Raw genomic sequence first — 23,717 nt, 5'->3', positions numbered from 1 at the left:
TTATCTCTTTCATACTGTCTTACTGACCAGGTCAATAAGAAAGAATTAAAAGGAAGAAGACACAAGGAAGGGGCTGGTTGTGAGGTTCAGCAGAGGGCTGTTTGTCTAGCAGGTCTGAGACCTTGGTTTTAAAATACACATTTAAAAAAAGTATGTCCTATTACTAGAAATTGCATAGTTCCCAGAATTAAAACTGAAATCAGATTAAAAAAAAAAAGAATAGCTGATATTGAAAGAAAACCCAGAAAAAATATATTTTAAAATAAATTTGATAGGAACATAGAGAGAAAAGAAATGTCAATAGGTTTTCTTCCCTAGAAGGGAAATTCTAGGGAACTTTTGCTGAAGTTAACAACTAGTATCATATAGGATCCCATAGAGAACCATTTTTCTTGTTGGCTCTGTCTCATTAAAAGTAAGAGCAACCGTGTTAGAAATAACCAATGGATAGGAACTATTTAGGAAAAGAAAAGTTGTTTGTTATTGGTTAAGACACCATTGAAGGAAGAATTACTGATTTGGAAAATGTGATATCACAAGAAAAAAAATCTAACAAAACTTTTTTGAAATGTTTTTAGTCTTATCAAGAAAGGATCTCACTGTGTACCCCTGGCATACTTGGTACTCACTCCTTAGTAGAGGTTGACCACTTGACTGATAGCATCTTCCTGCATTGGCATCTAAGTGCTGGAATTATAGGAATGTGTCACTATACCTGGCTCAATATAGTTAATGTTAAAAGTTTATTATTTAGAAAAGTAAGAAATCCTATAGATATGCTTTAAAAAGGTTTAGGGATGTGCACATTTATATGAGAATGCTGCTAACCTTGCTGTGGTGCCTCAGAGATGATTTCAAATTCTCGATTTAGATCTTGAGTCTTCTACCTTTCTAAAGTGATGCATATGTGTGACATGAACACAGAAGGAGAGTCTATTTAGGGGCAGGAATGGTACCAGCAAGTGGGGGAAAGACTGTACGGGGGAGAGCAGTTGGGGGAGATTTGTCATATATATGTATGAAAGTGTCACAATAAAACTAAAAAGTATAATTCTAACTAGAGAGATACTAAAGAAAGAAAAACCTGAGTATGTATTTTTTTTATAAGTAGGAAAATGATAAATATTTGAAAGTATAGAAAACGTTACAACTTCAATCATAAAGGGATTATCTCTTTGATATTTGTTTCCCTTGTTTTCTTATTATTCTAAGGTTTTCTTGTGTGTCACCTTCTTCTGTATAGTATACCTCCCTTAGCTTATGGGTGAAGGATGGGTCGTTACACAGTTCTAAGCCCAGCACTGTGATCTTTCTTCTTGCTCCAGATAGCAGTCCAAAAAGACACAAGGATTTCAAACTAACCTCTGGAGACATGAAGTGCTTTTCTGTAGAAGTTAAAAAGGAGAAATCCTTGTTTATGTGACTTAGCTCAACATAATCCTTTTTCTTGCCATTACCTGTATAGATTTAAGTACCCTGGCTCTATTGAAAAGCACAGCTCTACCATCCATCAGCAAGGTCAAGGAAAACACAACCTGTGCCATCAATAATTGGCAACAAACTAGGAGATCTTGAATTACCTGAGAGTAGCTGCCATGGTTTGTCTTGCTCAAAACTTATGTCATGGATGAGGAAGCACAGAGCTCAGACACCTGTTAGCAATTCTGATGCATCATGATAAAGAGATTGCTTTGGAACAGATATCCTGAAAGGCAGAGAGATAATTGGAAATGAGACAGTTAGATCTTCAATGGCACAGTGGAATTGCAGAAGCAAATTCGCCTGGAGTTGAGTTCACTTGTGGGCTGCCAAACACTAAGAAACTATATATCTTTATTATTTTCTTGTTTGAAATGGTTTTAGTGTGTTTTTTTTTCTGCAAATAGCAACCATCATTTACAACCTACATCCTTCTTTTGTGTCATTAGCATCTTTGGAAGATTGATGTCTTTGTCTGCTTGCTGCTCCTATAACTGAACACAGTAGAGTGGGTAATTTATAAAGAGTAAAGGTTTAATTAGCATGCAGTCTTGGAGGCTGCTTGGTCCAAGGTCAAGGCACCATATCTGGTGACAGCCTGAAGGTCTTCTTGTGAGTGGTGAATCTGCAAAACTCTGACCTATCAGAGACTATTATATCATGAAAGGGATACTTACAAGAGTTAGACCTAGCTTTTGTAACAACCTAATTTCCAGATAATGAGCTAACTCATTCATTTATTGGTCCATGGATGGATTAATCCACTCATGGGGGCAGAATCTTTTGAAACTTCCATGTGGTCCACCTATCAAGACATCCAAGTGGGAACTTGATTTCAAGATGAAATTTGGTGAGGACATTTAAGCCATAGCAGCTACTATCCTTTTTCGAACTTCCTGCCAGCTATCCAGTGGCATAGGTTTGTTTTCTTTGACCTTGATACTGAATGCCAGAGCTATGCTTTCTAAGACAGTAGTCACTAGCTGAATGTGGCTCTCTAGATTCAAATACAGTGAAAGTTAAGTAGAATTTAAAATTGGCTTCCACAGCTGTCCTAGCCACACTTCAAATACTTAACAACTAGTTGGATAGTGGGTTACGTTCTTAGCCAGTGTACAAGGAAAGCATTTCCAGTGTTGAAGGAGATGCTCCTGTATGGCCGTGTGTAAGTACTTGTGTGTAGGGCACAGTGAAGAAGGGAGAGAGGATGAGAGACAGGGAGTAGGGGAAAAAGAGAAAGAGAAGAGGAGAAGGCATGTTAGAGTGGGAAACTTGGTGTGTGTGTGTGACACAGGAGAACCTCAGATATCATTTCTGAAGTGTTATCCACCTGTCCATCTCTCTCTTTCAATAAGGTCTCTCATTTGCATGAAACTTACCAAGCAGGCTAGGTTGGTCTGCTAAGGGTCTCTCTAATGTTACCCCTGTAGCACTGAGAGTGCGTGTGCATGCCTCCATTTCCAGCTTTCATGGATTCTGAGAGATTGCACTCAGGTAACCATAGTTCTATAGTCTGGTGGCTATAAAAAAATGCCCCCCAAAGGGAGTAGCACTATTAAGAGGTGTGGCTCTTTTGAAGTAGGTGTGGCCTTGTTGGAGGAAGTGTGTCATTGTGGGGGATAGGCTTTGAAGTCTCTCTTGCTCAAGCTTTGCTCAAGCTCTTGTTGCCTTCTGGTGAAGATGTTGCCAGCACCACTTTTGTCTGCATGCCACCATGCTCCCGCCATGATGATAATGGACTTAACCACTGAAACTGTATGCAAGCCACCCCAATCAAATGCTTTCCTTTGAAGAGTTGCTATAGTCGTGGTGTCTCTTCACAGCAATAGAATCATAACTAAGACACATAACAAGCACTTTACTGTTTGAGTAATTTCCTCAGCCCAGGAAACCTGTGTTCTCACACCACCATGTTGCTTCAGATAACCTCTGTCTTCTCCTGAGCATTCCCTCTTCTTTTTCTTATATTCTCTTATCTCTGCCAGAAGAGAGACACTAAAGTAGGAGACTGTTGAAATCCTTTCTAGGTTTAATTTCTTTTAATATTTTAAAAGTATTCTTTGTTTTTACATGTAGATTTTTCCATTCTTCAGGGCTTCTGTGTAATGTGGCATTGGACCATATTTGGATATCGAATTCTGAGATCAAAGGCTGCAAATTGAGAACAATTTTCTTCCAGCAAAAATAACCTAAATTTAGTTGCAGGGATTTGTATTACTTATTTTTCTATTGCTGTGGCAAAACTCATGTCCAAGGCAACTTATAAAAGAAAGTGCTTAATTGGGCTTACATTTTCAGAGAATTAGAATTCATGATGGTAGAACAAAGACATGGCTGCAGGAGCAGTTGAGAACTTACATTTTAATCTACATGTAGGAGGCACAGAGAGAAAGAGTCAGACAGACAGATAGACAGACAGACAGAGAGACCAAGAGAATGGCAAGTGCCTTTTGAAACCTCAAAGCCTGCCCCCAGTAACAAAGTCCTACAATAAGGCCACACCTCTTAATCCTTACTAGACAATTCCACCAATCAGAGACCAAGTACTCAAGGAGAAGAGCCTACAGAGATCATTCTCATTCAAATCACCACAGGTATAAACAATGTATGGGCCAATTTCCTTTACTTAGCATCAAAACAGAAGACAAACAAAGGGCACAGCACTCATCCTGATTGTGTCACTACTTTATAAATGAATACACTGCTCACCAAAGAGTCCAACGGAGGTGAGAGGAAAGAATGACATAATCAATATAGTCCTATTAAAAATAGTTTACTGTAAATGCATTCTAGATGGTGAACTAGTATTTGGTCCTTAATTTATTCATTATTATTCATTTATTCATTCAAACACTTCAGTGTTTACTACATCCTAGGCAGTATATTAGATTCTGAGGAGGCAGCAGCAAAACAAATGCTTGTTCTGTTCATCTCAGTAAGGAGATAAAGCAGATATTAAACCGATAAATTCAGAAATGGTAGTTAAGGCTGTAGAGGTGACACCCCAAAGATTTCATGAACACATGATATAATAACCACCTGATCTTGTCTGAGCAGAAGGGAAGGTTTCTGAAGAATGGTTTCCCTGTCTCATTCAAATTCCTAAGGAAAAGTGTCAGCAGGAGCAAGAGCAGACAAGTGTATTAGTCACTTTTTTGTTGTTGTTGTTGTTGGGACAAAATAACTGCCAAAGGCATCTTAAAGAGTAGCTTGTTTTGGCTCACAGTTCAAGGGTACAGCCCATCGTAGCAGCAAGAGCTGGCGACAGCTAGTCACATCGCATCTATAGAAGTAGAAAATATTGAGTGACGGCACTCAGCTTGAGTCCTCATTTTTACGACGTCCAGGGCCCCAGTCCATAACTGTGCTGCTTATGTGTAGAATGTGTTTCTAACCCCACTTAACCTAATTGGGTAATCCCTCAAAGGTGCTCTGAGATGCAGGTCTCCTTGATGATTCCAGATTCTGTCATCACAGCGTGTTTCTAACAGGTGAGTGTTGCAATCTAGAGGGTCCAGCTTAGGCAGATCCTTGTCAATCATGACCATAAAATTTGATATTATTTTAAATTCAGTGGGAATCTTTGAAATTTTTCAAACTAGCAAGAGTAACACAATCACCATAGGTATTAAACACATTTCAGTTACATACACAATGAGGGAGAAATGGATGGAAGATGTACACTCTCAGGTAAGTGTATTCAGTTGGAAGTTACTCCTTTGCTTTGGATAAAGATGATACATGTACCTTGGATGATGGTGTTTGAAGAAAGGAGGAAGTAGTGGATGACTGAGGCATAGCTGAGTAGCAGAGTTCAAAGAAAGAAGCAACTGAATGTAGAAAATCATTGAAAGGGATATAACAGAGCCATTTCATTGAAATGAAATCAATGAAAGAATGAGTAATTGATTTAATCTTGTGGGCCTGAGAGGGGTCTGGTTTCAAATCAACTGGGAATATGAGTGATATTTTTAAAGTAACACTAATGCTTCTTTTGCACATGTCTGCAAATGATAGACATACATTTACACGTTCACATGTGTGGAGTTGCATGTGCAAGTTCTTGCACACATGGGCCCATGTGCATATGAAGATTTGAGGCAAATGTTGGGTATATTTCTTGATTACTTTCCACCTTACACACTGAGGCAGGCTTTCTCAAAAAAATGCAGTTTGCCATTCAGATGGTGTGACCAGTTAGCTTGTTCTAGTGATTCCCCTTCTCTACATTCCGAGTTCTGGAATTACAGGAATCCGCTTTGTTCACTTGGCATTTGTGTGAACTGTGGGGGTTCCAGCTCAAATGCTCAGGCTTGCATGGCACACAGCACTTTCCCTTCTGAGCCATGGCACCAGACCTGGATCTGAGATTTTCACAAAGCAAAATGCCATGTGATTGTTTTTGGTTTACCAAAGTAATGACTGTTACAACCCTTATGTGCTTTATAGTTCATGTTCACACCTTTGTAATGAAGACAGCCCCCCTCCAGTCTCTGCCTTACCAGTACTTTGCATAGCGAGAAGAATGGGCAGCTGTTGTGATGCCAGATTTATCTGTGTCCTAGAAAGACAATAAAGAAATCAGGAGTTGAAGAACAAAGGAAATGACCCCATTTTTTCTTTCTCTTCTGACTACAAGACAGAGACCATAAGCTGTAAGCGGTTGGTTCTACTTGATAAAGTAATTGCCAGGATGGGCTACTGGAGCTGAAAAATGAGACTCCTACATCAAGGTTACCTTTTCATCAGGCCTCAGAGCAATCTTGCCTCCATCTTCTTTTTCTTACATTTTTTCTCACAAATTTTCTTACTAGAATTTTGTCTGATGTATTCACATCTGAATAGCAGACTATCATTATTATTTTATAACAAGTAATTTATCCTCACTAATATTATCAGTATTACTGACTGTTTAGTTTGTTTTTTAATTTTATATCTATCTTTTTTATTTTTATTCTTTTTTTTAAAAAAAAACTATCTTTATTCATTTTACATACCAATCCCAGTTCCCACTCCCTCCTCTCTTCCCATTCCCTCCACTTCCCTCCCCACCCCCATCAACTTTTCAGAAAGGGTAAGGCACATTGCTTTGAGGAAGAACCAAGGCCCTCCCTACTATATCTAGGCTGAGAAAGGTATCCATTCAAAGAGAATGGGTTCCAAAAAGCCAGTACAAGCAGTAGGAATAAATCCTGGTACCATTGCCAGTGACCCCTCAGTCTGCCTCAGCATTTCAACTGTCAGCCACATTCAGAGGGACTAGTTTGGACCTATGCTGGTTCCTTCCTTGTCCAACCAGAGTTGGTGAGCTCCTATTAGTTCAGGTAAGCTGTTTCAGTGGGTGTACCCATCATGGTCTAAACTTCTTTGCTCATATTCTTCCACTCTTCCACTGGATTTTGGGAGCTCAGCCCAGTGCTCTGCTGTGGCTCTCTGTCTCTGTGGCTCTCAGTTGAAGAATGAAGGTTCTATGATGACATTTAAGATAATCACTAATCTGACTACAGGGCAAGGCCAGATTGGGCACCTTCTGCACTATTGCTTAGGGTCTTAGCTGGGGTCATCCTTGAGGATTTCTGGGAATTTCTCTAGTGCCAGGCTTCTTGACAGCCCCATATGGTTCCCTCAATCAAAATATCTCTTTCCTTGCTCTCCACCTCTGCTGTTCCTCTATCTTGACTATCCCAATCCCTCAAGTTCTCTTCCCCTCCCCTCTTCTCCCCTCTTCCTCTCCTTCCTCCCTTCATTCTCCCTCACCCCCATGCTCCCAATTTTCTCCAGAGATCTTATCTATTTCCTCTTCTCAGGGGAATCTATATGTGTTTCTTTTAGAGTTCTCTTTGTTACATACCTTCTCTGGGCTCATTATCCTTTGCTTTACAGCTAGTATCCACTTATAAGTGATTACATACCATGCTCATCTTTCTGGGTCTGGGTTACCTCACTCAGGATGTTTTTTTCTAGTTCCATCCATTCGCATGCAAATTTCAAGATGTCATTGTTTCTTACCACTGAGTGGCCCATTGTGTAAATGTACCACATTTTCTTTTGGTTGAGGGGCATCTAGGTTGTTTCTATGTTATGGCTATTACAAATAATGCTACTATGAACATAGTTGAACAAATGTCCTTGTAGTATGATTGGGCATCCTTTGGGTATATGCCCAAGAGTAGTATTGCTTGAGGTAGGTTAATTCCCAATTTTCTGAGAAACCACCATATTGATTTCCAGAGTGATTGTACAAGTTCACATTCCCACCAGCAATGGAGGAGTGTTCCCCTTACTCTGCATCCTCTCTAGCATAAGCTGTTCATCCTGAATGTGCCCAGTCTCAGCTGTCTAGTTTTTAAATTTTATTATTTCAGGTGTATGATTATTTTGCCTGCCTATAAGTATGTGAACCATGTGCATGCTTGGTGCCTGAGGGCCAAGAAGAGGTAGTTGTATTCCCTGAAACTGGAGTTACAGATGGTTGTGAGCCATCACATGGCTGCTCAGAACCAACCCTGGGTTTTCTGCAAGAGCAGCCAGCATTCTTAACTGCCTTGCCATTTCTTCACCCCATTACTCAAATTCCTAAGCAGCAGTAGATTTCTTTGTTATTACCATTTTCATTTGTTTTATTTTACTTTTGCTTTGTGAGTTTGTATGTGCTCGTGCGCACGCACTCATGTGTGTTTAAATCTCATTCTGTTCTAGATTTTAAGAGAATAATTGTTTCCTTCTTCGTTGTGATTACTGAAGCATTTACTTAGCATTAAAATAGTTCTGTCTTTGAATGGCTGTATGTCTTGCATGTCATATTCTTCTCTCATATCTGGCTTCTTTTACTTTTATGAATAGGCCTATGGTGTTATAATTATGAGTTAAAGTTTATTGTTTCTTACTAATGCTGTTTGCCTAGAATTTGGTTGCCTAGCACCTGAGTTGTAGAAATCATAGAGGAATCTGAATTATAGTTCTCCAATCTTGCTGGAAAGAGATGTGACATTATTTTAATTATCCAGTTTCTTTGAATTTAGGTGTCTTTAACAAAAAAATTCATCTATTAGCAATTATGTATTAAATGAGATAATGTGTAAAGGGCCCAGACTAGTATCCACCTTCCTTCTTTTCCCACTATATGTATGCACTGACACATGAGCATCTGACCAGCATCATCAGCTCACGTATTCTAGCTTTGTTTTTACCTGATTTCTGTTCATAATACTTTTCTCATTCCATTATATTTCATATAACACAGTATAAAATAGAGAAGCTACTGTCTTTGCTGATTTTCCTGTTGCTGGGATAAAAAGAATCAGGTGTGGTGGTGCATGACTTTAATCCCAGAACTTGGAAGACAGAGAGTCAGAGGCTGGTGGATCTCTGTGAGTTCAGGGCTAGCCTAGTCTACATAGTGAGTTCTAGGCTATCTAGTGAGACCCTATTCCCCTCCAAGAGAGAGAGACAGAGACAGAGATAGAGAGACACAGAGAAAAAAAGATAAAAAAACCCAACTCAGGCAGCACAAAGGAGAAAGGGTTTATTCTGACTGACAGTTGTTGATGGATAGAGTCTCCTGTGGAAACACATAGCAGCAGAGACAGGAATTGTCTGGTTACATTACATTTATATTCAGGAAGCAGAGAGTAAACAGAAAATAGGACCAGGATGTAAAGCTTCAAGGCACTCCCCAACTCTCCCCATCAAGGGTATGCCTCCTAAAGGTTCTTACAACTTTTGCTAGCAAGACTATCTACTGGAGACCAAGCATTCAAATATGTAGGCCTTTAGGGGCATTTAAAATGGACATTGTAGACTATCTGGTAGATAGTCCCAATAACAGCTCTTTCTCAAAGTAAAAAAAAAAAAAAAAAGACAGGAAGAAAAAAAGAGAGAAATAAAGGAATAAATAAAGAAGGAAAAAAAGAGAGAGAAAGGAACAAAATGAGAAAATGGGCTTTAATGGTACTGACTGTTTGGATTCCAAGCTTCTTGGTAATGCTTTTGTCTGTGTCATCATTTTCATTAACAAATTGAAATGGAATAAGAAAAAAAAAGCAAAGCCTTGAACTCACAGCCAAACTTTGTTATCTGAAGAAATGTCTAACACACGTCTAAGCCACGTGACTTTGCATTGAACTAAAACTTGGTGGGCTTCTTAGTCTGGCTGTCATTTATTTAAATTCCTCTCATTGTTTTTCACTTTAGAAACATGGAGATGTAAATTTTACATGCCTCATATTTTCTACTGTACATTTGTGAATTAAAATAAGCTGAATTAGTAATTGAAATAAGAACATCTTTCATTTCCAGGGATCAGAAATAAAAGTGTGGAAGGAGATAAATGGGGAATTCTATCTTTGAGTAAATAAGTTCTGTTGCCTATTCTCTCTACATTGGACTTAGTTCCTTGGATGGATTTCCCAGGTTAGTTTTTGTTGTTGTTTTGTTTTTAAATTTATTTATTTGTTTTACATTGTGATCGCAGTTCCCCCTCCATCCTCTCCTCCCAGCCCCTTCCCAGCCCCCTTCTGTTCCCACTCCACAGTCCACTCCTTCTTCATTTCTCTTTAGGAAAGGGCAGGTTTCCCATGAGCATCAACAAAACATGGCATATTCAGTTGCAGTAGGACCAAGCACCTTCCCATGTGTCAAGACTGAGCAAGGCCACCCAGTATCGGGTGTGGGGTCCCAGGTTAGTTTTTAAATCACACTTACTGTATGGAACATTTGTATAGAGATTTGTCATCATTCAGAGCTACAGTTTCATCTGGAGAAATTCATTATACTATAATTTAGATGTAGGTTTTTTTTTTTTTTTTTTCCAAGACAACTGAATGACTTAACCGTTAAGAGCATTGGCTGTTCTTGCAGAGTACCTGATCTGGACTTGATTCCCAGTGTTCACTTGGATGCTTATAACTATCTGTAACTCTAGTTCCTGGAATCTGATGTCCTCTTGTGGCCTCTGTGGGCACCAATTGTATATACATGCAGATACTCAGATAAAATGACTTGTCAAGACAACTGGACTGGGTGGCTTCTCTTTACTTGGTTCCTTCTCTTCCTCAGCTTCCAGCTCTTTCCCACTAATGTTTCTTCCTCCCAGGTTCCCATCATGTTACAGCCTAGTCCCCTCCTCCTCTACCCTCTGCTTATCCACTTTTCCTTGTGCAGGGCAGTTTGCTGAAAGTTTGGGGCTATTTAAGTATTTTAGTATTAAGTAATCATTTTTTTACCTCCAACATCTCTGCAGGGCCTTCTTTCTGAATATGTGGGTTTTCCCATGGGAGAAATTCTAGTGTATAGGACACTTTTAAAGTACATATATGTATGTATGTATGTATATGTATTACTGTATTTGAAATGTCTGTCTTTAGGAATTTGACCCAGAACATAATTTGAACCCAATGATACTTAGACTATTTTGAATTAATGAAACTGAAAGTTAAAAATAATAAGTCTATAGTCCTTTTTAGTCTCCTTTCTTTCAAACATTTTCCTGGCATGACAATGGTCCATCATCATCAGCCACATATGAGATCAACTTATGATGTGGGACTCCCCTCTGTATGCTGTGAATATGTTTTATCCATTGGTTAATAAAATAGCTGCTTTTGGACAATGGCTTGACAGAGTAAAGCCAGGCTAAAAAATATATATTATAGAGAGAGTAGGCAGAGTCAGGAAAAATCCATAAAGCTGCCACAGGACATAGATACCTCTGTTGGAGCCTGTTGAAACTTTGCCGGTAGGCCATGACCTCGTGGTAATATACAAATTAATGAAGATGGGTTAGTTCAAGATATAAGAGCTAGATAACAATATGATTAAGCTATTGGCCAAACAGTATTGCAAATAATATAGTTTCTGAGTGATTATTTTGGGTCTGAACAGCTGGGAACGAACAAACATCCTCCCCCAACAAACTTATCCATCATTCTTCATTTGGATACCCCAGAGCCTCTCACCCCAATATTCCATGCTTTGTGATTATCAGTGTTTTGATGAAAAACAGCCAATAGATTCTTATCACAGTGGTCTCCCTGAAGACAGGAGTTTGAATAGGTGCACGGCTGTTTCCTTGGAGATAGTTTAGGATAGGACATGGAACAAGACAATTTAATTAGAAAATGACTAATACAGGTTTAAGTCTTTATCAATAAAAATTGTCAATTTTAAGCTATAATAAAGTTACAAGTCTCAGTTGCTTTGACAACTACTTCCTAATCACTGTGTGTAGCCATCTGGGTTGTGGAGGGGGAGGCAGGGCCTCTTCATTGTGGTCCCTTGGTGATCTGATCTAGGCTGACAGTACAGCTTGTCCCTGTTCCAGAGACAAAGAGAGATTTGGATGATATTTCTCCAAATGCTAAAACTTCAATCCCAATATAATCACACCTGTCATCATTGACCAAAGCTTTAAACCCTAACAAACCCAAAGGTTACCTGCTCTCCACACTACCTTGGTCAGAAGATTTCAAGTCACAGCTCCCCTGAAAGGCACGAGAGTCCCTTTGGTTTAAGTTGAAATAAACCTCAGTGTTAACACAGGGGAGGTGGCTTAGTGAGTAAAAACTCTCACTGAGCAAGGATGAGAACTTGTGTTCAAATTCCCATCACCTGTATGAAAAGCCATCTATTCCTGTAACCCCAGTGATTCCGGGGGCAGAGAGAAGGGGATTGTCAGAGCTTGTTGGCCACCAGTCTAGCTCCAGGTTCGATGAGAAGCCCTCTCCAGGGAATAAAGTGCAGAATGACAGGGCCAAACAGTTTACATCCTCCGGCCTATGTGCACACACAGGCACTACATCCACCTACAACACAGACTCACATGTGCAGACGCACATCCTCAGTATTTGCTGATGTTTATGTTATGGAAGAAAAGAACACTGACTGCAGTGTAATTGTTTCTAAGGTATCTGTTGGGAAGAAATAAAATGGAGTGGTGCTGCCGTTCTTACTTCACTCATCCGTTTCACTCTTCATATATATATATATATATATATATATATATATATACATACATACATATATATATAATGTTACAGCAAACTGTTTACCTCTTTATATATCCCACACTTTGTCTACAGTGTCTTAAGCATGACCCCTGAGTTCATGCTTCAACTGTATTAAAGTGCATTGAATTATAGTTTAGCAACTACATTGATCCTTTGTACATTTCAAAATGGCAGCATTTATTAGTATATGGGAATTTATTTTTAATTTAGATTCATTTGCAAACCATTGTCTAAAATCATGGGGCAAAGACTGTCTTGAACACCTGAATGTTTCAAACAACTAGAATAATACACGTCTCTAGAATTAATGACTAATAAGTTTTGAAACTACCTTTCTGTCAAATGTAAAAATATAAGGCAGATTTTAAAAGTACCTTTTCCCAAATTCCTCTAGTGGAGATGGGCTCCCGTGCAGAGCGTTTGAGTTGGGAATCCACTCTACCACTCTGTGCTTCTGTTACCTCGAAAAAATTCTTTCTGCTCTCTTAGTTTCCCTCCACGTCCCTCATCTGTGAGCTGGAGATAATGGCAATGCCTGTCCTACTGGGTTAGTAAAACACTTTAGATTATGCCTTACAAGACAGAGTTCAGAGTAGTGCGAGCACACGGGGAAGGCCTGATGAACTCTGGCCCCTGCTTCTGTGGCTGTTTCTATTTCTGTCTTGATTCCACAGCATGAATGCAAATGTCTATAGATACCCATTAATTAAGACTGCAGTAATGAGCCTCAGAAATAAGACACATGAACCCAAACTCTAAATTCATCATTCCTAACATTTTTGATTGTTATTTTGAAATTTGGTTTGTGGAAAGAGAAGTCTCTCTCTCTCTCTCTCTCTCTCTCTCTCTTTCTTTCTCTCTCTCTCTCAGTCTCTGTCTCATTCTCTGTCTCTGTCTCTCTCTGTCTCTCTCTCTGTGTGTGTGTGTTTATGTGTGTAATGATCACTGTAAGACCAGTGAGAAAGACTGGTGAAACCCAAGAGGGTCTCACTCTTTCACTTTGTAGAGCCCAGGAAAGAAGATTTTTCTTAAAGATGCACCCCAGCCTTGAGTCTTCTTTATAATGTTCACAAAAGGCAAAGGCATTCTCAGAAACTTTGAAGTTTTCAAGGCAAGAAAAGTGTGAGAACTATCTCTGCTCTGAAAATAACGTAGAGGACTTGGGGTGGTGACCTTTGACCATGGATCACACCAGTCTTGCTTTTTGCTTTATCGCAAGCACCTGGCACATAGTAGGTGTGGTGTCAGTGACTCATAAAGCAACTGAATGAGTATTTCAGAGACTTATCGCTGGCGCAGCCTAGAAAAGAAAAGTAGGTCACCTCCCATGCGCCTCTGAAGTTTAAGTACAATCATAGTATATTTCCAGGGAAGCCGGGGTTCACACCAGAGTACTCGAAATGCTAGTGAACTTCTGCGTGTTTCCCCTTTCCATCTCAGCACGCTATTGAAAGGAAGCAAAAATACTTTGACAAAGAACCCTGAGCATATTTCTTCATCATAACTCAGCCTTTGGTGTCAACAATGATATATTTCTACTTATTAAACATGTTAAATAACTCCAAAGATTTTTATTTGGCTTAGGAACACAAACATCAGTTATATTCCAGATAAACTGTATTCCAAGATTTAGCTGACAAAACAACTGACAGAAAAAAATAGAAGCAGGATAAGCCTAGCAGTGTATTTGGTTAACTTGCTGGCAAAAAGAACATTCAGAGGTAAGACCTGGTTTGTGTCTCGCTTTTCTGTTTACTGTTTCAAGTCTTAACAGTCATTAACACTATCAATATTTTGCATGATGCTTCCTTCTTTTTCATTTTTCTTTCCCTTCTCAGTCTACTGGCATGAGAATGGTCTAAGACAAAAACCTCCGCCGCAGACCGTCAGGTAACAGTGTGTTAAAGCACTGCTTGGGTCGTGGGAGAGTTAAGGGCAGTTATTAAAATTTACCTCATCTATAATAGAGGGTAATGTCACTTTAAGACATGTGAGACTTTAGAGAGGAGGGGTGTATTGAAACAGACTCCCGCTCCTCAGCTCCTCACAGGAGGGACAGCAGCCCTGCTCTTACATTTCGCTGCCTAACTCTGTCCTGAATGTGCCCCAGTGGGGATGGTCTGTCAGTGGCTATAAACTGCTTCTCATCAGGAAACTACATTAGCTCACCATCACTTCAAAGGTCTCGTCAGACAGAGGTGACGCCAGGAGAAGATTTAAAGGTGAAAATGACAAGGTTTCCACCCCTCAAACCCTGGCTCCTTCTCTGACAATACAGCGAATGAACCCAACGTCCTCTTAGCTGTGGAAATAGGATCGGAAGAGGAAAGCCTTTTTTTTTTTTCTCTCTCTTTAATTCTTGATAAAGAACTGCTGGGAAGTGCTGTCTTTGAATATCGCAGAATTGTGGCACAGATGGATTTTAAAAAGTGTTAGCTCTTTCCAATGAACACTAGGAGAGTGCCCTGCTCTTGGCTGGATTTTCCAGGTAAGAAAGCCTCTGCGAAGATTTAAGATCCAGAAAGCAGATTTGAAACATATTTAGAGAAGTACGTAAGGCTAGATGCATTATTTGGGGGAAAACACTTACTGCCACTGAGCGGAGCAGAGCTCTCTCGGAGAGTGAGTGAGTGAGCGAGCAGGAACAGAGAGATATTGAGGAGCCTGGGAAGTAATGCTGAGAATTAAAGAAAGTTAACAGGGGAAAAAGAAAGAAAAAGGGAAGTGCCGCGATTGTCAAATCCGAGCATCTTCCTGCATGCTGAGGTCTATCTGGGTTAAAAATGAGCAAGGGACGGCAGAGCTCTGAAGGACTATTAAGTTCTGATGATCGCTGGATTTTTCCTGAGTTAAATTTCCAGTGCATTTTAACAGCAATTGACAACACAGCAAATGCATGCCGGGTCACCTCTGTTTTGTCTTCCTGTAATTTTCAGGCTATTCCGAAAGACTCTAAAAATGCATTCATTTGGGGATACACAGAAGGAGGGATGCTATTTATCTGGGCTGATGAGAATGAATCTATGTTATCCTGCTAGTATAGCAGAGCATGCTGTATACAAAAGTAAACACTTAGCCACTAAACTGGAAACTAATTAGAAAGTGAGAGGTCCATCTGAGTCACTGCCTGGGGCATTGATTGCTCCATGGGGTTGAAAAGAATGCTTCCCCACTTCACACTTAATTACAATCCTCACGTTTATCTATTGTTATCCTTAAAGCCCTTCTCAAACACTCTGCCTCTCTGAAACCTGTGAATTACCAAGAATTATGCACATACATATATTTAATGTTTATTTTTGCTGAACATCACTGGTTTAGAAAGAGTACCAATTTTCACAGATAAGGAAGGCATCCTGGGAGGTCACAGCAGGGTTTCAATATATAGCAGAATTTCTTGAAGGGTGTCATTTGAAAGAGGAAATCACAGCCTTGCCTGCATAGCACTCTTTGAGCTTCCTAAGAGAAAGGCATGTTGTTAACTGAATTCTTGTATAGGAGATGCCTCCTATCACAGGCTGACTAAGGAAGATGCTTCAAGTTTGATTAATTTGGCAATATGAAATGCAGCATAAGGTGTTGTTTGGGAAATTGGACAATATGTAGCGCCGTTGAGCTTCTGTAGCTCCTGAGACGCTCATCGGTGCAGATAAGACTCTCAAAGTTTCAGCGCCTGAGAAAAGGTATATGCTCACCCATAAATACACATACCACCTGTATATGCATATTCATCAATGCTCCAGCAAATGCCACAATGGGATCTTAGGAGGCAAAACAATACTGTAAATTATGGGCCTGCTGTAGGATAGATGCATAGACCTTGCATCCGAAACTCATTCTGGCTGAAAACACGGCTCCTCTGATTCCAAGTCCAGTCAGAAAGCTGAGTTCTATCGGGAGATTACAACATGCCTCTGAGAAATGATTGCTTAGTTGAGAGGACAGCATTGCGATTAAAAATTCATGACTGTAGAATTAAAGGAAAAAAAAGAGCCCACTCTTTTTCTTCCAGGCTTATGTCAGACTTGCAATGAAGTTAGAATGAGCAAGTCTGCAGCTTCCGAATGTCTGGGGAAAGTAGTTTGCAGCTCCTTGTGTAAAACTGGGTGTTTTCATAGGCATGCAATGTTTTCATCTGCCTGATTGATAGTCAAAAACCTTAATTTTGCCTTTTGGGCAATCATTTGGCCTTTTACTTTCCAGATGTTAAGGGACATATTTATGAGCTTCTGGAAAGGGTCTTCAATCCAATCCCTGGCATGACCTCTGCTGGAGCATTCCTTCTAGGCTGCCAAGGAGCCAAAGAACATTACGCCTGATATCTCCCTTCCCTCTTGAGTGGGACGTACTCCTCTGGGGGCTGCAAGTCAGGGGTAACCTGTTCTCGTCTCATGTCCTCTCTAGAGAATGGCAATGGTCTCTGCGATGTCCTGGGTCCTGTACTTGTGGATAAGTGCTTGTGCCATGCTGCTCTGCCATGGAACCCTCCAGCACACCTTCCAGCAGCATCACCTGCACAGACCAGGTAGTGTGTGTGTGTGTATGGGGGGGGCGGTCTCGGAGGGGGCTTGCTCCAGAGCAGGCTCCTCCAGGCTCATCGTGGACTCTTCAACAGATGGTGGAAAGCAAGTGACAGAAATTGCTATAGTGTGGGCAGTTTGCCTTTGAATTCTAAGACATGTTGTAGGCTGGATGCTCTGGGGGATGGAGAGTACACCAAAAATGTCTTGGAAGTATTTCTGTTAATTTTTCAGAAAAGGTGGGTTTCTTTAAAGGAGTCGACCCCCCTCTCCTGCACTCCCACTAGCGTCTTCCACACACCTTGTTAGCAAAATATTCTACAAACGGTGGAGTAACTTTGAAGACGGGGGGGGGGGGGGATTCAGAGAGAAGGCATGTATTTCTTGGGTTGAGTTTATACCTAGTGTAGATGCTGTCATTTTTGTCTGGGGCAAAGGACTCCAGGGATGTGTTAATGACCAGACTAACTTTAGAAGTTGTCAATGAAAAAGAAAATGAAACAGTGACTTACTATGCCGTGTCTGGTTTAATTTGCATCCAGTCTTCTCTCCTTTCCTTCCTTCTCTCTTGGTTCCTCCAGCATGCTCGGCGCCCCCACCCCTTTTTCCTCCCTCTGTTGGTAGTTTCAGGAACAAGTTCGCTCTGCCATGTGTTTTGAAAATTTCCTTTATTGCTTTCCTTTTTCCTTTAGTTCCGGGTGCAGTTTGCTTTCTTTGGCTTCTAACTCTTCTCTCTCTCTCAGCTCTTCAATCCTGATTTTCCTTTCTTTGCTGCTTTAGCTTTCTCATACAAAATCACCCTCAGTTCAATTGTCTTTACAGTCCCTAGTTGGTTGCAGAAAGGTGTCCTTCGATCCTTGTCACCACCACCCTTATCCCCCACCCCTGTAGCTGTGTTTAGCCTTTGTGTCCTTTCGGCCACACCCCCTACCTTCACCGTCGTTGGGAGCCCCCTGGAATGGTCAAGTTCACTGTCCAGGTACCAGTTGCTGTCCCAAGTTCCCGCTCCTCATTTCTGGAGCGCAGCCGCCCTCCCTCCCGGACCTGCTTGTATCCTTCCCTGGCCTCCTGCCATCCACAGGCTTCTGAGTGCAGCAGGTCCTAGTCCGGAGTCTGCATCGCTGTCTTTCCTGGCTCCGCAGCAGCCTTGACTGTGATCCTGCATTCTTATTTTGGCCTCCTCCAGCTCCTCTCCCGGTGCCTTTTGCTGTCTCCCGGGGTTCAGCTTCCAGGCTGGGGCAGACTAGATAGAGCCGGGAGGGTGCATGCCAGCGCACGCCTGCTGGGTCTGCAGCCCTCAGCTGCAGAGGAGGGCTGGGGGCGGAGGAGGCCAGCTGTCCCGGGTCCCAGCCGCCTTCCTTCCTTCCATAAGCCAGGTCAGGGAGGGAGCGAGGGGGCGCTGGTGCCCCTGCGGGTGGGCATGGAAACCAAGCTGCTGGCTGCTGCCTCTGGTGCTTCTTGCCTGTGTTTACTGTGTCCTGTGTGCAGACCCTGGCACAGGAAGTGCCAGGTTCCTGCCAGAAGCCTCAGTGCCAACATGGAGGAAGTATAATCGTGGATTTGGGGATCCCTGAGCTACCTCCAATCACTTAATCGCCAATCTGTTCTGGCAAGAAAAGTCCTCGGCTTGTTACACAGTCGTACAAATAACTGGTAAATGCGGTTTCTCTGTAATGCTCAACAATGAGATAAAAGAACCATCCATCCCGAAAGTGCCAGAGAATATGTTCAGGGTTAATTCAAACTGTTAGTTTAACCACTTTGTAAGTGGATATAGTTTATCCCTTTTGTTTAGAGAATATATGTGGGAGTTTGGAGGTACTGGGTGATAGTCTGAAGCCACCCAAAGAATGGTTGCCGATGGAGGTTATGGCCATGTGATTTTACCACAAGAGGGGGAAATGTCCCCTAGTACACAAATTGTCTATACCAGGTACCTTTTAGGAGCATTGGATATAATCTATGAAAACTTTAAGGTCAGATCAGTGCACACACCCCTTTAAACTGTAAGCCAGTTCTTGGAGGTGGCTGAAGGAGGTGGTAGGTGGTGGGGGACAGGGACCAGTGGTGGGGCAAGTCTCTGTCACTTAACTTTCCTGACATGAACTTGGATAAGTGACTTTCCAAATCTGAACGAATTTCCCCATCAGGGGATGGGGGAGGGACTGGGGGGGAGGGGATGGGAGGGAATGACTTCCTAAGAAGTGGCAAGAGCTGGCTATATTGTGAATTTCCTATAAATATCAAGTACAGTTGCGTCCTGTTTAAGGGACTGCAGCCACCTACAAGTCAAGGGTGTTGAGTGAGTCAAATTCTCCTGTTTGCAATGCTAAGAGATCCATTGGTCAGGACAAAGTCTGTTGTCTTTGTTGTTTTCTAACCCAAGTGATACATGGCTAGGACCTGCCGGTAATTGCCATCTCTCTTACTTTATGCTGTGTGTGCAGTCATTAAATAAAAAGAAGCTCATACAGTTTGTAGTGAACTCTCATGTAGAGCATGTCTGTTCACTTCTGGGAACTGGGGCTATTATGTGTATCAACTGTGTATCATCATAGGTCTTATTAAAAAAATACCATATTTTAAAACTTGATTCTGGCTGAAATTCAACTCACTGCTGGTGTTCAACCTCATCTACCACGGAGTTTGCTCACTATCAGTCAATCTGTGTTGAAACTATACCTTAAATATCTCCGGGAACTTTGTTCCCAGCAACTCGGCCCCATGGGCTCACTCTCTGAGCCCTATCCCAGTCTTATTGTAGAAAAGGAGGAACTATAAACGCTTCTTCCAAATGCAGAGGGATTAAAATACTGTTGATTTGGAAGTCCGATGGGTCTGTGTAATGTGCCTGTTTAACTTTCTTAGGATCGCTACAATAGCTGCAGAGATTAAAGCAATAGATCTTGCTCATAGTGGTCTTCCAAATTATTTCAGTCACTCTTTAATGTGTGTGTGGTTTTTTTTGTTGTTGTTGTTCTGATTTTAAGAGCAAAAATGTGCTTCTTTTTTTTTCTCCCTCTCAGATAAGTGTTGTGGCATTTTTCCTTTGTGGGTCTTAAATCTTCAGGGACACTAATGAAATGTGTGAAGACAAAACAAACAAACAAACCAACCCAGGGCCAGTTATCTGTGACAATCTGCCCCTCAATGCACAAGTAACCAAATAAATGTTTGGATAAACGAGCAAAAAAGGGATAGCATAATTTCATTCTCTCAAATCAGTGAAAATAGGTGACATGATGAGAAAAAATGAGACAGCAGTGGACCCCAGCCTTGCTACATTTGCCTAAGCTTGAAAAATCACCCCCTTCACAAGGCAGAGCAGAGCAGCATACTTGGCATGCATGCCAAGCATGTGGGAATGTGCAAAATGACAAACCTTTCACTAGGCGTGTGTATGTATGTATTTATGTATGTATGTATTTATGTATGTATGTATGTGGGGGGGCTCTACAGTCACCCTCACCCGCTTAGGAATGGCATCCACTCCCCCTCAGGCCAGTCCCTCACAGGCAGCTTCCCCATCCCCTCCACAGCAAGATTGATGGTGTTCCTATTGCAAGCAGGCAATTTCAGTCTCTCAAGAAATAATCCACTACACTGACAGATGAGAGGAATTTGACAGCAGCTCCCCTTGTTGAGATTGTGCCACACCTGGATGGCACCAGCCAGCCAGGGCCCTTTAGGGGAAATGGTTAGAGATTTGGGCCAATTTCTGCTGTCATAACATGAAATTGGGATAGCGTTTTCGTAAGGCCATGCATTTGTGATCTGCCTCCTCAATAGAGTGGGTTTGTGCACAAACAGAATAAGAATATGTTAACTAGAAAACGGACTGATTTTAATGTATTCGCCTGCAGCCCCTAAGTACTTCCTATTTTTCATATTTATAGTATGAAGATTGCACCATTTATTTTCACTTACTCACTAGTTAAGGAAGATTAAAACAGTCAATCAAATGAAACTGAAATTTAAAATTACATAAGTGAATAAAATGTGCTGTAAATTAACAGATTCATAATTTCAGTAATTGAAATATTGAAATAATTTTTATTTGGGGAATGATGTACGAAGTTACTATGACAACTTGGAAAATATTTGTGCCCCCTCCTAATATGAAGCCTTTGGAAGGACAGTTAATTTAAAAACAAAACAAAAACCCAGACTCCACAATGAAAACTCATATGTAGCATCTCTTTGGTTTCCAGTAATTAAGATAGCCTAAGTTCTTCACACTCAACAGTGTGTATGCTGGAGAAAAAGCATAAATGGTCTGCCAAATGTAGCCTTCCAGTTTAAGATTATGTTTACCCCTGATACAGATATATGAATTATGATGACAATTTTAATGCTTCCTTTATTTGGAATATGTGGGTGGAAGTGTGTGTGTGTGTGTGTGTGTGTGTGTGTCTTTGAAACAATAAAATAAGAGTCTTCTCAAAATTCTTTAGAAAGATAAAAGGTCCCTGGGATTCTTTAGTAAAATAAAATTATGTATCTGTGGATTACATGAGACACAAGTTATTAGTAAACAATGAATCATTTGTTCTTCAGTCAACGTGATTTCACTGACATTGGAATGATATATAAAAGCTTGCTCTGCAGAGAACATCTATGTAATTCATACTTGACAAGATTTAAGGCTGTATTAAGCAGACTGTGTATGTTAGGAGTTCATTTATGACTCATTTATGACTTTATTATATAGTGAACATCAGCATCCATTTTAACATCATGATTTGGGGTAAACCATTAAAAATTTGTACGAACCTTACATATATATATTACCCTACCATTCAAAACTACATTTTAGAAAACTGCCTGGCACATATGTTTCAGATGCCAAGGTGCTTTTTCAAAAAGGGTTGTGTTGTGGGTTTAGTGTGTAAAAACTCATGGGTACAACTGTGGCTGCACATTTTCCTTTCAGGAATGCCTACTAGCTCGAAGCTGCTAAGTATAGTGGATTGGCATTAGGATTGGAGCAGACAGGCAGTTATTTGGTGTAAGCTGGTGCTAGTGATAATGCATTGATCATCTGATGGATGATATTGACCTCCTCCAAGAGGCAGAGCACGGCTATGGACATCAAATAAAACCCCCAAATACCAGGGAGGAGTAGAGATATAAGTACATATTTCTTGCCACTGCCCTGAACTTGGAGTAGAACGGTGAAAATGCCATTATTTGTGCACGAGACTATGCAATTAATAGTTAAGGATAATAGATGTTACACTACACTGCAAACTAAAGTATTTAGGAATAGCATAAATGAGCATTAGTTACCAATCATTACTTTCTTAAGCGTCATTGTGGATGATGATATGAACTTCCAACTTGAAACATGAAACTTAAAACATGGCAGACCATTTTAATTTGAGTACTCCAAAGCTGATGAACCATTTTCCCACAGCATTATATCTCTTAAAATGTGGAATCTCTTGAAATGTGAAACGTGTGAATTTGACACATGCTTCCACTTCTAGATGCTTACCTCCATGAAAAATTCTGGACATGTGTGAAAAGATTTATGTTGAGGTATAGTTATTGCAGCAATGGTTATAATAGCAACAACAGAGTTTCAACTCCATCGAAATGGGATTGATAAAATAAATTATGGCACACATCTACCCATTGGGATTCAGTGTGGGCCATTACAAAGGATGAGTTAGGTTTATGTGTGCTCATGTGGGAAAATCCCTAAGATATTGATGAATGAAGAAAACAAGGAGCAAAATGCTATTTCAAAACAATTCAAAGAAATGCAAAAAATATCAAAATGTCCAAAGAGTACAAACATCATGCAGTACTAGTGAAATCTGAAGAAAATTCTTAAATGATTTAAGAGAGTTTAATTTTTTAATTGCTTATATTAATATTAGTTATGAATACTAGTGGATTTTGCCATACATTTCCATGTCTGTATATAATGATTTTGTTTATATCCAACACTCTATTCTGATCCATTGCCCATGAACTCTCCTTTATCTTTATCTTATCAATTGATTCCCCTTCTACTTTCATGTCTTTTTTTTTTTTTTTTAAGACTTAGGTTTTTCCAGTTGTGTGTATTGTGTATCTGTGGGTGGGTGTGTGCACGTAAGAGTCAGTGCCTGAGGAGGCCAGAGCTGTTGAATGTCCTGGAGCTGGAGTTATAGGTGTTTGTGAGCTGCTCATTGTGGGTGCTGGGAAACAAACTCTGCTGCTCTTGCAAGAGCAGTGCATTCTCTTAACTACTGAGCATTCTCTGAAGACCTATTAGGACATTTCCTATGGATGTGTGAACTAATGAGTTTAATAAGGATGCTTACAGGAATGGGGGTGGTATTTACCTGAGCATAAACAACTTACCAGCGACTATAACACTGAAGAAAGTGTTTCTCTTTCCTCTAGAAGCTTGTAACTGACTATAGATTTTCAGGAAGGGGTAAGGCCTCCTGTATCCCTCACAATCTTTTTCATAATATTAATAGGTCTGATTTTATGTAGACTTTGTGCAGGTAACCACAGTTGCCGAGAGCTGAAGAGTGCCAATTGTGGCTTAGAATTTTCGCTTATTGTTTTGTCTGTATGCTTAATTCGTTTTGGATGAGCATGTATGGCTTTTTAACAAAAGTGTCAATTTAGCTATAGAGTTTTAAGGATTTGATTCAGAACTCTGTGAATTCGAGGCCAACCTGGTCTACAAGAGCTAATTCCAGGACAGGCT

General features: G+C 40.5%; 1 protein-coding gene and 1 long non-coding RNA gene across 3 annotated transcripts in view; one reads left to right on the top strand and one right to left on the bottom strand.

Annotated features, from left to right (window-relative positions):
* Positions 1-18,207, bottom strand: part of LOC130889424 (uncharacterized) — a 154,053-nt gene extending 135,846 nt beyond the window's left edge. The window contains exons 1-2 of the long non-coding RNA XR_009058556.1: positions 17,518-18,207; positions 5,982-6,040 (exon numbers count right to left, since the gene is read on the bottom strand). This is a non-coding gene — a long non-coding RNA (uncharacterized LOC130889424). The remainder of the gene's footprint in view (positions 1-5,981; positions 6,041-17,517) is intronic.
* Positions 14,201-23,717, top strand: part of Tafa1 (TAFA chemokine like family member 1) — a 519,205-nt gene continuing 509,688 nt past the window's right edge. The window contains exons 1-2 of one of the 2 annotated variants that reach the window (XM_057793134.1): positions 14,201-14,206; positions 16,890-17,010. In XM_057793134.1, coding sequence (XP_057649117.1) covers positions 16,893-17,010 — 118 coding nt within the window. In that variant the 5' untranslated portion in view covers positions 14,201-14,206; positions 16,890-16,892. Of the gene's footprint in view, positions 14,207-14,546; positions 14,974-16,889; positions 17,011-23,717 lie in introns of those variants that run through there. The other variant, XM_057793125.1, reaches the window with a different exon arrangement.

The sequence above is a fragment of the Chionomys nivalis genome, chromosome 1 (assembly GCF_950005125.1).
Source record: "Chionomys nivalis chromosome 1, mChiNiv1.1, whole genome shotgun sequence".
In the NCBI taxonomy this organism is placed as follows: Eukaryota; Metazoa; Chordata; class Mammalia; order Rodentia; family Cricetidae; genus Chionomys; species Chionomys nivalis.
This window is presented reverse-complemented; position numbering and strand designations above follow the sequence as displayed.